General features: G+C 41.0%; 1 protein-coding gene across 2 annotated transcripts in view; it reads right to left on the bottom strand.

Moving 5' to 3' along the window:
* Nucleotides 1–15,003, bottom strand: part of SLC4A10 (solute carrier family 4 member 10) — a gene marked incomplete at both ends in the record, with an annotated part of 154,965 nt that extends 139,962 nt beyond the window's left edge. For both annotated transcript variants that reach the window (XM_084265222.1, XM_084265223.1), the window contains one exon: nucleotides 14,956–15,003. In XM_084265222.1, the coding sequence (XP_084121348.1) occupies nucleotides 14,956–15,003 (48 nt within the window). The remainder of the gene's footprint in view (nucleotides 1–14,955) is intronic.
* Nucleotides 15,004–15,770: the final 767 nt, after the last annotated feature.

Genomic DNA, 15,770 nt, shown 5'->3' with positions numbered 1-15,770 from the left:
TTCAACAGACCATGTAGCATTACCCTGTCCTGCAAGGAAAACATTTCAGAAACATCACTTTTCTACACATATTTGAATTCCATTTTTATCCCAGCATCCCTGCATGCTGTGCTTAACGTTATTTTTAAATATTGCAGTGGTGTAAGGTAGAATCCTGGGTTTTTGTCTCTCCTGATCCATCTGATGAAATGACCATGAATTCTGCATGCAGTCGTATTGTCAAAACAGTCGGGGGGGGTGGGGGGGGGGAGGGGGGTTTGGGGTGTGGACACAACAACACACCCTCCAACATATTGAGTGTTTATGTATCACTAAAGTAGATCTTACTAGGGCTGTGCATGACAACATTGCTTTATTCTAGAAACCAGGATTCTCTTCTGTGAAAATGCAGAGCAAACACAGTAAATTTCAGTATTTACTGAAACTGAAGCACCAAAACTACTGGAAACCTTTGAAACCAACAAATGTTGTAACTCCCAGAAAGGCTACAATGTTGTTTTCCCATTACAACAGCCATGTGTTGTCATCATCCAGGCAATGAGCTCTCAGCTTGCCAAAGTAAAGCACGCAAGGAAGATGCAGAGGAAGCGTGCCAAGCAGCAGCAGAGACAGACTGGATGCCATCTAGGGCCCATCAATTGGATTACACGCAGCTGGTGACCTAATGAATCAACCAAGCAAAATCCCGTACAATAGTCTGTCATTCATACAATTACAGTGAAAGCACTTGGCATCCATCATCAGCTCCTTCAATGACTCTCCCTGGCTCAGCAGCAGCCTCGTGCCCTCCTCTGAAGTTCATAATTGAATCTGTGAAAGAATATACAACTATTTGACCACTGTAAAAAGCAAGTATTTGGCATGTGCTGCCAAGCTGTAGCCTCTAATTGCTGGGCAACACGCTCCCAATAGTTCCTGAAACTGCTTGAAAGTGAGCTCGATTTAAAAAAAATATCTGTGATAACAGCCAGAGCAACAGTAACAAAAACTCAAAAAATTCACTAAAGTGTGCTCTGGGGAAGGACAACAGTTCATAAGCCTGTGAAGGTTCCTCTTCCTTTCCTACAGAATTCAGCAACAACATAGTCGGACAGACCTCTCCCAGGTCATTTTTGGCCACTATTATCCATACAACAAACATCTGACAAGTGATACATTTTCCTACATTTGAAACCCCTCAACCAGGAGTATCTCTCAGACAAAACATTTTTTGTTAGGTTGGCTATTCCATGATGTGTATCCAGCCCCGCTACTTGGTTCTTACAGAACAAGGAAAAAAGAAAGAAAGAAAAAAAAAAAGATAACTACCAAATGTTCTTTCCTCTGGTATCCAGTCCCAGTTTCTGGTAATCAGCAGTTTCAAATCTTCCTAAACTGGTGATTGCATCTGTTGAATTAGGATCATTGTGCTTAATTACCTAATTCCTTTTTAACCTATTTTCACTTACAGCCTCCTCAATGTACCACATCACTTTAAGGTTTGCACTTGAACCCTATACTTTGTGAAATAAAATGGTTTGCTCTTGTTTTTAATTTAGTGATAATTTTATTCAAATTCACTATTTCTGCTACAATGAAATAGTTAGAATTTACTCTGTATTCACTTTTCCTTTGCTTTTTAACAGTATCACATCACACCATCCCAGAATTGCCTCACTTTCAGAAGAAATCCTCAGCTACATAGCTTTGATTTGAAGAGAAACCCCACTAGTCAATAAATGCTCAATGACACAAACTCAAAATATGATCCAGAGCTTAGAGTCCTGAAGTTGACTGGGCTACCACCACTGGCATTATCTGAGACCATTCCAGACGGTGCCTATCACTACTGCATGGCATGAAAGCTGCCAGTAAGTCAGATAACATTTAGTATTCCTCTTTCTTCCTTGAAGAAAAAACAAACACTCAGGTGGTGTTCTGAAAAGGGGATTTTTATATTGTATCCACAGCAGCAGCACCTTAACTCTCTCCTCCATTTAAACACAGGCATAACACTTTTGTGAATCAAAAGCAACAGAAGAGCAGGGGGAAGTAAATGCCCAAGTAGAGCACATCGTCAAAAAGGAGCGCAACCTGGACAACAAGCACCCTAGACAGCAGAGAGAAAACCATCCTAGAGAGATAGGGAATTTGTAAGAGAAAATAGATCTGAAGAGCCAGCAACAGCACCTAAAAATCAAGAATTTGGCTCAAAAGATGAGATTTAAAAAGAAGCACACAGAGGATGATTTTTGCCTTCTGGATTATCAAGACCTACATTTTCACATTTTCTACCTCTACCATGATAGATAAAATCTTACCTAATTTATTATTACCTCCTAAATAAAAATCTATAATATAGGTGTTTTCTTGGCATTGAAGCTACAAAATTACAGCAGAAACTGAAAGCAGACAATAATGACTTGATACTGAATTTTCTTTTTTACGTTCTTGCTCTTATCATTATATGTACAATTCACATGTATATCTTGGATCACTAATGTTCATAACAAATCTGTAATCTTAGCACTTCCAAATGATAGAAATTTTCCTATCACTTGTATTCCTATCCCAATCAAGATACCTAAAATGTAACACTTGAAAATTGTGATTTTCTGAGAAACCCCACTGCTGACTGTGGACTGAGTTGCTTTCCCATTCCAAATAAAAAAAAAGGAAAAATACCTTTTTTTTTTTTTTTAAATACTTAAACCATTTTTAACACTTGTGGGAAACTGCTTTAAGGCTTAGAATATTTAAATAAATCTCTGGGTGATTTTAGTGCCTTGAAGAATTTTGGTCATTAGGAAAAACTGAGCACCTGCTGTCTCAAAATAAAACCTGGGTTTAGACAATTCAAATGGAATATGACTAGTACTAAACCACAGTATTAATAACAAAACCAATGAAAAATATACTTAGTCTGCAATTGAATTTAGTATGTCACCAAGAAAAAGAATTTTTTAAATAATCCCATTAGAATGAAATATATTTACATATTTACATCTACATATGGACACAAAACACACACCTTTTCTTAACATACAGGAAAAGCCTGCTGGAAAAATACTAAATGTTAGCAGGAAAATAATCAGTTATATTATGGACTAAAAAAAAACCCAAACCCTAAATCACTCATAATAATTCAAAATCACTATTATTTTCTGATACAGAATACACCAGTAGCAAAAAAAACACGTTCTTAGTAATGAGTTATTAAAGCCTGTACTATAACTGTAAATATAATAATAATAGCATAGTACAGTTTGGACAGACAATTTATCAATTCTTTTATTTTTGCTCAAGACAATCTTTCCAGGCTTATTTTACTGACATTTTTTACTTTTCAATGAATATTCATAACGGAAGTACCATACAAACAGTCATTTCTGCAATCATTGTGAAATAAAAAATATATTTAATATTCAGTATTGATATTCAATATTCAAAGTATAGTAGATAGAAGAATAACAGTTACAGAATTTGAACAAGAATAATCATAAGCCCCTAATATTTTTTCATTTCATATCTATAAAACACTTCCTCCAATCCCTAAAATTTGCTATTTGTTGTGTCAAGAAAACTAGAAGTTTTCTTACTAAAAAAAATTTGGAAATAAAACAAAATAAGAGGTAATTTTAATTCTATCTGTTCACAATTGAGAACTATTATTATTTGCACTCTTACAGAGAGCACTTTATGAGACTACAGTCACAACAGTCATAATGCAATAGCTCCATAATTTCCATGAGCAATCAGAATGCAAGTAAAGAATTGGAAGAGAGGGCTCTGATACTACCCACCTCACAGCAGGTTTTTTGTACAGCCACCCCTGAAAGTCAAGGGAGAACAGATAGATACAAATAAACATGAAATAACAATGAGTAACTTCCAATGAGTGCCACAGTTAGCAATTTTTGTAGCCTCAGAGTCACCAAGAACTTGTTTTGTACAGATCACCTGAGTAGAAACACTACTCAGATTTTTTATATGAAAAGTTGCTCTTAGTACCAGACCATTTCTGGAATCAAAATTTCTAGACTTTCACTACATATCTTCCCTTTAATATTTCTGTATTTTTGTTTGAAAGCTTGTTTTATTAAGTTCTATCAGTTCTCTCTAGTTTTTAGATACACACTATCTGCTAACAGGAACAGCTCCTGCAGCAGATACTAGCCCAACAGAAAGCCTTGACCATCAGTACAACAGACGCCTGGAGCATCTCCCCTATGAGGAGAGGCTAAATAAGCTGGGGCTGTTCAGTCTTGAGAAGACTAAGGGGGGATCTAATTAATGTCTATAAGCATCTTAAGCATGGAATGCAGGGGGAATTAGCCAGCCCCTTTCCAGTGGTCTGTGGAGACAGGACAAGGGACAAGGGCTGCAAGTTGGAGCACAGGAAGTTCTGCACCAACATGCGGAAGAACTTTTACACAGTGAGAGTGACAGAGCACTGGGACAGGCTGCCCAGGGAGGTGGGGGAGTCTCCTTCTCTGGAGATATTCAAGACCCATCTGGACACCTATCTGTGCAATATGAGATGGGGAGCTGCTTTGGCAGGGGGGTTGGATCCGATGATCTCTCGAGGTCCCTTCCAACCCCTATGATTCTGTGATTCTGTAACCACTTCTCAAAACTAACTCCTCCTCCAGAGACCCGCTTCAGTCAGCTGCACACCTCGTTAATGCCTGCACAGTCTTCAGCAGCAGGATTTTGCAAGGCCAAAAGGTTCTTGTTGCTTCTGTTACTTTTGCCCCTATTTGGCCAATGTAAGGGCGCTGGACAGAAGTGGAAAAATAAAATCCTAGTTCACAAGTATTCCATGGAGAGTCACTAGGTCTATGCTTTTATTTCTTAAGTTTCCCCTCAAAGGGTCTTCTCCACACCAGAGGTAACTGCAGATTTCTGATGCTCTAAGCAATACTGGTTTGCATTTAGAAACCTCACACATACTCTTAGTTATGGGCTGGGCAAATTTAAAAAAAATAATAATTCCATGTAATTGTTGGCCAAAGTATTTCAATTCAGACACAGTGGGCACAGAGTCCTAAACTTCTAGATGAAATGAAGTGAAACAAACACAATCAAACTACACAAACTACAAACCACCGAAAAACATTTCATCCTCTCTAAAACTCAATGTGGCTTTTTCTTTAAAAGTTTCTTTGAAAGTCTTTAACCATTTTTCCAATGCCATTTTAAGCAAAGCCCTGTCAGTTACATGAGGCTTCAGTGGGAACTCCACAGCAGGGTTTTTCTCAATACATTTCCCTACAAGATGAAGACTATGAGATTTATTCCGAAAGCAAGATGCACATTTGATGTTAATGAAGAAAGCTAGTTGGATGGCTACAGAGAAATCCCCTTTCTATGAAACTGGTGGGTAAGGTGAGGATAAGATGAAGGCTTCTGCCCTGCTTAATGCTATTTTTGGGAGCACGTTCACCTTTTCTAGATTTGTTCCGATATTTCTCTCAAAAAAAGATATAGAATTCACTTGTTATTGGGAGTTTCACATGAGAAAATTCTTGGCTGAGTATGAAATACAGCTTTACGAGTGCTTTTACAGCTCATTGCCACACTTAATTTCCAAAGCTATTACTATGTTGCAATAAAAACAAGTGGACTTAGTTAAGTATTTTAGTATAAGACAGTCATTAAGAGGAAAAACATAATAAAGTGGAAGCTTTCTAAAAGATAACTATACAGTCAAATAAGTCTTACATTTGAGCATTTCTGTCTTCTCTTCAAATAAAGGGAAGGGATGACAGGATTTGAAGGAGATGGATAATATGGGTTACAATCTAAGTTATGAAGTTGCCTGCAAAAAGGTAATTATATTAAAATCCCAGAACACAAAGAACTTGCAGAGACTGCATGAACATTTGTATTGGTGACAATACTTTTGAAACCTGTATGAATCTCAAATGAGGTAGCAGTAGCCTCAAAAGAACGGGAAGCTATGTTGTTTCTAAAGACAGCATTAATATGGTGGGCAGCAACTGCTGCATAGATTTAGGGGTGAGGGGGTGGAAGGGAACACCACTTTTATTCTGTATATTCATCTAAAACACCAATACCTATAATATCCCTTCTGTCAGCACAACAATGTACCGTTCTGGGACACCCTGGTTCTATTTTGATACTTACCTAAATAGGTCACAAAAGTGATTAGAAGAAATTCCTAAAGCAAGCAGTCATTTTCTGGAAAAGAATACAGGTTCTCCACATTTTCATTTAATGAAAGGTAAAAGAATGCCCACTCTTGCACAGGCAATATGAAATTACAGGTTTTGTTACATTCCCTATACCAGGAGAATATATGCTCTTCCTTACAAATTTTCAGACCATAAACTTCCAACCTTTTAAATTTTGCTTCAATATACTTGAGATGCCAATAGCACAATCTCATCAAAAACCATTCTGCATTCTTAGTAGATCAAAACAAACTATATCCATTTCCCAATTGAGCAAAACAGACGAGAGTGTTTTTGTTAATAGAGACAATAGTGATTCAACCACTTTTGCATGGGTCTTTAGCAGGCCGTGGGAACTGTGTATCTGTAAGGCCAGCCTTGAATACAAAGGTAAAGAAAAATCTCCAGAGCAAATTACTAGGTAACACTCACCATTCAAATTCTCATCTTACTCTTCTCACTACTAAGCTACAGTTCCAATGAAAAAATATCAACTTCCTACATTTAGCAGAGTATATAATTTATAGATTAAAAGCTCAAGATTCACTTTTGTTTTACAGCTGCTGTAATAGGCTTTGTCTTATGAGATAAGCAGATTAAATAATTAAACAAGAATGAGAATGACATCTTCAACTCTACTGAGTTAGGCCTTCAAAAAGGTGCACATTTCCAGAGCTGCAGTTAGACTTTATTGATTGTCACATGGGAATTACAGCAACTTACTCAAGTTCACTTTAGAGATCATTATGTTACTTAATTCCAAACAGCTTTCATCCTTTACTGTATGGTTTCAGTATATATATTTAAAAAAAAAAAAAAAATCAACATCTAATTTGGGAGGAAACACATCCATATTTCTCTTAGCTGAATTTTAACAATATGACCAGTAGGGTTCCTGTTTGGCTCTTGGGAAATTGTCAAAGATGATGGGATGGATGGATAAAGCAAAACACTTCTTTCTAGAAATACAGTCTAGCACAAATTGCATCTTTGGCCCAACCAGATCTGAGAGACTGCAGGACCTTATACTGGAAATATTTTTTTTTCTGCTTCATTTTGCAACAGAAATATAGCTCTAGAGAATGAAATAGTTGAACTTAGCATTCACAAGCTTGATGTTTCAGTCCACTAAGAAAACACAAAACTGAAAATTTTACTGACTCTTACAAATACTGAGCACTTCAAGATAATTAAGCTTTTTTTATTTCTAATTTGTATTCTGCAATCATAAATTAAATTATTCAAATTTACCAGTAGCATTTTCCTGAACATCAAAATTAAAATGCTTGAGAAGAAAGAACAATCCTGAAGTTATTTTTATTTCTCTGTGGTTTCCATTCTTTTATTCTATCAGGAAAAGGAAAAAATAAAATCAGAAAACTACTAGTCAGTACCAATAAAAAAAATCTAAAGCACTTATAATTTGATGCATGACCTCCCCAACTATACCTTTATTTCCTACTGATGTTTACAACACTATAAATATCCTTAACAGCACACAACCACCACAGAGGTTTCAGTGTTTCACTGGGAAAGATTTGACATGAAATCACATTCTTACTGATAGCTGCTTACTTCTAAAATAAAACCCTTGTACACATTCATGTGTTGAAAAGGAAGTTTATATATACATATCATCCTCCTCCCCAGAAATGACATGGCATTTTGCTGTTGAATTTAATGACATAGTTTGCCAGACTAATTACAGTTTAAGTATCTATTTTCTATTTTTATCAGAATCTAATAGCAGGGTTTGAGGTTTTTTCCATCCTTAGATAGTTTCAGTGACTATCAATGCCTCTAGACAGAATCTACTGCAAATATTACTGACTGGTATCTGAAATAATCCCACTGAACTGTGGTTTCAGATCAGTTTTTCTTAATTTACAGCATTTTGACTACTTTTAATATAAGTTACCAGAAAAAGGTGCAAAAGGATCTAAATCCCTCTCCAAAACGCTACACAAACATGCAGTACTTTCTGGCATTTTTGCGTGTGACAGCTACAAAGTGACTGCTCCTAGTGAAACTTCTTGTAATACTTCTGGCAGCCCCACTGATGCAGACAGACTTCTATGCTCTAGAAACTCAACAGGACTCCACAAAGGCTTAAAAATCTGCATTTAAGACTAGCATTTTACAGATATAAAATCTAACACTTATGAATTTGTATTTTTGCATTGTTTTAAACCTGCTTGCAATCACAAAATTAGATGAAAAGTAAGAATTTAATTTTTAATATACTCTTTTAACATGTTCATAGTAAAAATAAACATTTATAGCAAATTCTAGATTCAGGTGGACTTAACTGAAGGTATCGACATTTATAATCCAGGTAAACGGCTCTGCTGTCCTCAGTTTGCACATAATATATCATCCATCTACGAAATAGTCTTTCCAAAAAGACAAGAATGTAAGATTGGACGAGATCTCATAAGGTCTTCAGTCCACCACTCAGCCCCAAAGCAGCTCCAGAGTTCCCTCTCAACCTCTCCCAGTTTGATTCTGTACATGTATTTTCCACGTCAGCTGTGTTTGTCTTACCTGTTCTTACAGATGGAGAATGGAGATTCCACAAATACACTAGACAATTTGTCCCACTGCTTCATTACCCTTGGCAATAGACAGTTCTTAACATCCTTCTCCCATAACCTTAACTTCCTATTCAGTATCAGTAGCGATACAAGCAAGAAACTGGTCTCTTTTGCAGCAGCAGCCTTTCACACACTAGAAGTGGGTGTCTCCATGGTTGGGCTTAGAAATCCCAGTTTCTTCAAGTCTTCTTTCCTATTTTTTAGGCCCATGACGATTTTTGTTGTTCTTCCTCAGCTGCTCTACTATTGCTATTCTTTTCTTGAAACACAGCACACAGGACTGTACTAATCAGCTAATACCTCACAAATGCCAAATCTTACCTCATGTACCTTGAAGACTTCATTTCCCCTAAATACAGTAATATGCCTGTTTCTCTGCAGCGATTCCTGCTCCGTTTCATTAAAATAGAGAACTTCTAAACTTGAGAGATCATTGACATCTCCACTGAATTCCAAAACCTATTTATAAGCAACTTTGCAATGTAAATAGCTAATTAAACGAAGTGAAAAGGCTTCAGAAGGTGGCCAGGAAAATCAACAACATTATGGAAGAATCAGATTCAAGGTCCTGTTTTGTCCCAGCTGTACAAGGACAGGACCTGGCTCTCCTGCTTCCGTTCTTCCATTTCTTTCCCCATGCCATAACCAAATCAATTCTACTCCGTGCAAACTAACCAGCTCCCTCTTTCCTTTCATACCACAGTCAGCTGTAATAACCTCAGTTCTCCAAACTTGCAGAAAGCTCTCCATACTCTCAATTTTACCCTCATTTCACCCTTTAACTTCTCCCCCTGCCCAGGCACTTCCTTCTATTTTTAACAATTGCCTTTATCCTCTAGTCCAACCTTCTCTTTGCCTGTCCAAATCAACAAGTAGGATGGCTTTTAATTGTCTTTAAAAACACAAAGCTTACATTTTATTTCATGAGAATAACTTTTAAACTTCACCAGAGCTGCAGGTTCCGTTCTCCATTACTTTTGATAACATAAAACGTCATTATTATCGCAAAGGGAGCCACAATGGCATGACTCTTCCAAAGTCTGGGGTCTTTAGAATGCAGACTTGACCATACACGTTACAGAGTACTACAGAAATGAAAGGAACTTTCTACGCCCATGGCTTTCTCTTCTCATATCAGATACACAACTAATTGTTCAAGACGATTAACAGCAGATTAAGTTTCCCTTCACCTGCTTAAATCCTCTCATCCACTGAGGTGGTAAACATTACTTATTTAAGAAGCACTGAAAGATGCTAGTGGAAGTATTTTGGGTTAGAATTGTTTGGTTTTTTGAAGGAAAAAGTAGAAAGGGAAGATGTAATTATTAGCAAAGGAAATTGAAAGCATGTATTTAGCAAGTAGAAATAGTGGGAAGAACTCAAACCAGACACAGATGCATTAAAGTGGGATGATTTCCACACAGTCTTCATCCTTTTTCTTATTTTTGCACAAATATATAGCAGGCTGCCAATTAGTCTTAAACAGTAACACCACAACATACCATATGATCCAGAGAAATCTTTTTTAATCATGACATTGACAAATATAAAGCGGGGGGGGGGGGGGTTTAAAAAGAAATACATATCCCTGATTGATACTTCATTCATTCTAGAATTTTCCTGGAAAAAAAAAGGGGGGTTTTTTTCCGCTCAGACCTTGGAACAAGGCAGTAAAAAGAAAACACCCAAAGCAGCAACTCAATCCTAAATTTATGCTTGCAATTAAGTTTTAGGGTTTTATTTTCAATGCTGCCATTATCTCAGTTTTCATCTTGAAAATGTAATGCTGCTTCTGTATTTTTCAAAAAGAATCACAACATTCCTGCAGTCTATAAACTTGCCTTAACTGTTGCTATAAAGCTAAATTTTGGTGAAGCAGGAATTAGTCTGTTATCCAAACTGTAGGGTCAGGCTCTGCAATCCATTTTCATAACCACAGACTCATGGAATGATTTGGGTTGGAAGGGACCTCCTCAGAGACCATCTAGTTGCCATGGGTAGGGACACCCTCCACTGGCCCAGGTTGCCCAAAGCCCCATCCAACCTGGCCTGGAACACTGCCATGGAGGGGACAGCCACAGCTTCTCTGGGCAACAGAGAAATTATTCACACTCTCATAGTGAATAATTTCTTGCTAATATCTAACCTAAACCTACCCTCTTTCAGTTGGAAGCCATTATCCCTTGTCCTGTCACTCCATGCCCTTGTAAACAGTCCCCCTCCATCTTTCCTGTAGCCCCTTTCAGTACTGAAAGGCTGCTATAAGGTGTCCCCAGAGCCTTCTCCAGGCAAGAGATTTCATAACAAGCAATACATTTAATCTGCAAATCTCGCCGGAGGTCCCACTCAGCATTAACAAAAGCAAAAGAATTTGGCCCGTTCCTGTGAGCAGCAGCTTCCCACACTCACCTGCTACATTAAAAATAGTTACTACCCAAGATCTCGCTATACTCTTCTCCCACATACGGGGCCCCAAGTAGTAATAACCGCGTGCCACTTGCAGCAGCGAGAGTACTCAATGCAAACAGTGTCTACCTAGTGCAAACATCCCATAACATACCACAGTATGTGCATATGCATTATAAATATATATATCTGTGGACATATATCAGCAGGGTCACACTTTGAGGTCTTTTACCTACCAGATTTTGAAAATAACAGAACAAATAAAACAGAGCAGCTTTTGAGTTTTAAGGCTGAATGAGGAGGGAGAGAGAATGTGAACTAAGAAAGGATGAGTTCATTTGTCTTTACATACATGGGGTTTTAATATTGCCTTCTGAAAACAAAGGAAAACAACATGCCGAGCATAAACATAGTTAACAGAAATATCTGAGCTTTGTCTGTTCATGCTCCTTATAACTGAAGCATCAAACTTCTGTCAGGTAACAACCCTGTTTTAAAAGCCAGTTTTGATTTGCATTCAAGACAAAACCAGAATGGACAGAAACAAACACTCTGCAAATAACTTCTGCTATAAATACACTGCCTTAAGCAACAATTTGCAAAATAATTTACATGCAATGCAATGCATATGGGTATGCAGTCAAACTAACAATATCTAGTCTTTTGATTAAAAATCAATAAAATATCTTTGTAGATAAGATCTGCAGATTGTTTCTCCCATTCTGTAAACAAATGATGACTCCTCAGCAATCTTTCAATTACTCACAACTATTTTAAAGCACTCTGAATAATGATACTGAAAAAATACACTTGATGACTGGTAAAACATACAGAAAGCACACAAGTCTGCATTTTGTTACCATATTGGTGTATATTTGGAACAATACAAATAAGACTATATTTGCGTTTTCAAGAACAGTTTGAGGAAATTGTTTCTAAGTGAGCTATTTCCCTTTTCAGGTATATCTACATTATTTCTAATAATTTTCACAGAAATTTGCCCACACTGTGAAAAAAATGAGCAGCAGTAGCTTAACCACTAACAAAGGCGCTGTCACTGTGTAAGAACTGTTTCCAAAAGGAGTCTGTGAAAAGAGTCTGATAAGGAAATTATTTAACTCCTCAAAACCACAGGCAATAATGTATTTTATCATTTTGCAAATTGCTAGGGATTAAGGCTTTTCATTAAAAGCGTGTGTAATAAATCAATAACAACATATGACTAACACTACAATGAAAATAGATTCCACTTTGCATAGACTGTGGGATTTTGGTGGGAAATTATATTGAAGCTTCACAATCTCTGAGCACCACTAGAAGATAAAATTAATCAAGTACTACATTCGCTATCTTTTTGCTATAAATAACAACCATGTATCATGTGTTACAGTTTCCCCCCAAAAAAAAAACCCTCTGTTGAGTATACCAAAGTCATTGGACTGTGCCCTTGAAGGAAGCAAGCTCTTACAGCTAGCAACCTTTTTCTCCATGCCTAGCGACGACCAGTCTAGGATGATGCTTGGGAACAGAACCGTATCCGTTTTACAGCTTGTGTTCCTGTTCTGCTTGTTTCCAGTCAAGATGAGGACTGATTCTTAAAACCAGAGTACTCTTAAGGTACTGCTATGTCACCAAGTTACTTACCAGGATAACAGTGCTGAATTTGGCACTGATTCCTGCTCCTTCAACTCTGACTCCAGGTACAAGACCCCCACAATGCAGAAGCCATTTCTACCTTAGCATATGCAAGGCTCCTAGACATCAGACAGGCTGAGACTGCCTGAGCACATTTACATACTCTATTGCTTGATACACAGACAAAATATCACCAGGACAAAGAAACTGCAAAGACTGACAGAGCTGTGCCTCTACCATCATTGTGGCAGGAAAGCAAGGTTGTCTCCTTGACCTGCAGAGGCCCTCTCAGAAATAGCAAGAGAGGACTAAGGAAGAGGACACACCACCATGGAGTATAGAAGCAAGTATAACAGCTGCTGAACTAGTTAGCTGTAGTAAATGGAGGTTAACAAACTTAACGAGCCCCGGCACTGAGGGGGATCTGCAGCTCTGCAGACAGGTACTGCATCAGGGGAGGTAGGGCTCTGACAATCAAGGCTGCGGAGGGAACTGCGGACACTTGCCAGCACACAAGAAATACCACCTTCTTTCATCCGCTCAACTGCAGCAACAGCCTTTTTTTAATGTGCACAGCCCTGGAGGAACAGCACAAGACAATCTTGTACCCTGCACCTTCTGAAGGCTGACTCCTGACTCCCTGCACAGCAGCCATCACACAACCAGACACGACATACGTTGACAAAGCTAGACCAGCACGTAAGTTTAGCCAGGTATGAGCAAGACTGCTACTGACCACAGACTACCACGCTGGTATGAAACACTGAGGACCAAGTGTTCCACAGAATCAGTGATCATGAACTGCAAATGGAAACAGGATTTACAGTGAATTGTCTCTGTAAGGAAAGCAACTGGACAGCAAGTCTGTCTGTCAGTGAAAGACAGGACTTTCTTCCACTCCACTGTCAGACACTGCAAAAGCAGCAAGTAATAGGAATTGGGATTCATAAAAGGTATCTAGAGAGCAACAGAAAAAACTGTCCGTGACAAGGAGAAAGGAGATGCCAGAGATAACCTCATACTGTGTAGCAACCTGCCACCTGATTACAAAATGGACCACATCAACAGATGATGGGAACTGGCTCTATGAAAAATGGGCTTGGCCCAAGTGCATCTCATCAACCTTCGGCAGCTGAGACTTGTCTCTTTCAAGCTTTGTCAACATAGTGCAGCTTGTTGTGCTAACACAGAGCCATTTCAGGAACCAGTGAAGGCTCTGCAGACCTATGCGGTGTGTTCACATGGATGTGTACACACAGACAGACACTTGTCTATGCACATGAGAGACTTCTCCCTGCCCCAGACAGGCTCATTTCCAGGGCTAGGCAGGAACCACAAACAGGATCTCAGTATGAGATCAAGATCGACACCCACATTTACACCTTGTGTGAGTCTGCAAACCCTGTGCTTGGGGGAGGCCAGGCAGGAAAGAGGGTCCCCACTGATCTAAGAGTGTAAGAAGTCCCCCACCAACTGACTGACCCCCGTCATACTTGCTGGGGAAACACTGCTCTGCCGTAGCTGTGGGATCCCTGTGCTCAGAGGCGAGAGAGCACCGCGTACCCCCGCAGACGACAGTAACCCCACAGATTCGCAGCTCCACGCCTGAGCGCTAAGAACTGCGACACCGCGGCACGAAGCAGAGACCGGGATCCAGCGGGAGACAGACCCAACCGTGCAAGCGCCAGACCTCGGCAGATTCCTCTGCGCTCTGCGAGCAGAGAGGGCCAGGGACCAGCAGACACAACGCCGGAGCGGGATCCGCGCGGAGCAGCCCACAGGTGCCCCCTCCCCAGCGCTGCCCCACCGCCGAGGAGAAAGCAGATGTCGGCGGCAGGAGGATGGGGAGAGAAGGGCCACCGAGGAGAAGGAGGGGAGAACCGGAGGACGGGGTGCTCGCCCCAGCGGGACACACGTACACACAAGCAAACACACACGGCTCCATCCCTGAGCGCCCTGGTTCCCGGGCAACCCGCCGCATCGCCCGGCACCGGAGCGAGCCAACCTGTTTCCCCACGCACCGAGAACCCGGCTCCGACCCCCCGCACAGGCGGGCAGGAAGGCGGCCCCCCGCGCCCCCTCCCCGGCTGCCTTCCCCGCGGGACGCGTCGCACCTCCCCGCGGCCGCGCTGCGGCAGCCGTACCGTGGGCAGCAGCGGCTCCATCTGCGCCCCTTGGTCCTGGGTCTCCATGCGGCGGCGGGGCCGCGGCGGCGCCCTCCCCGCCGCCCGCCCGCCGGGGCGCGCTGCCCGGGCGCTGCGGGAGCCGCTGGGCTGCGCTGGGCTCCGCGCTCCGCCGCGCTCCCTCCGCGGATCAGGTGGCGCGGAGGCAGGAAGCTCGAGTCAGTCACATGGCTCCGCGCTCCGCCGGCCCCGGCGCGGGGGGAGGCAGGAGCCGGATCCACCTGCGGGATGCGGCGGATCCTGCCGCCGCCGCCAGCGCCCGGCGGGGCGGTAAAGGCGGGCGGACCTCGGCCCTGCACGGCTGCGCCTACAAACCGGCGCTCCAGCACGCCGGTGCCATCAGTTCCTCCATACGGCTCCTTTCCTCCAGCCGGCTCTGCCCGGGCCCCGCAGCCGAAAGGGAGCGGGCTCCGTGTCTGAAGAGGAAGGAGCGGAGGGTCGGGAACCAAACACAGACCCCCAAGTGCCACTGTTGCCAAGATCAAGACCTGCCTGGAGAGTTACCACTTTACACCAGACTCTGGACGCAGACCCCCCAAGACTGTTGCTTCTGCACAGTCTTGGGCCAAAATTTATTTTGATCTGATCAACATCAGAAGAGCACTTGAAAACCAGTGATCCTCCACTTGGTCCCTTTGGCACAGGCAGCACCTTCAAAATAGAGGTTTTTCCCATTCTCCACTAAAATCACCCAATCATCTTCTACCTTGCATCTACAATGCAAGTTAGAAACGCATACCTGGTTACTATATCCTTCTGGACACAGTTAATTTAAC

This window comes from Gallinula chloropus, assembly GCF_964237585.1.
Source record: "Gallinula chloropus genome assembly, chromosome: 5".
In the NCBI taxonomy this organism is placed as follows: domain Eukaryota; kingdom Metazoa; phylum Chordata; class Aves; order Gruiformes; family Rallidae; genus Gallinula; species Gallinula chloropus.
Note: the sequence above shows the minus strand (reverse complement) of the source record. Positions and strands in the feature narration are given on the sequence as shown.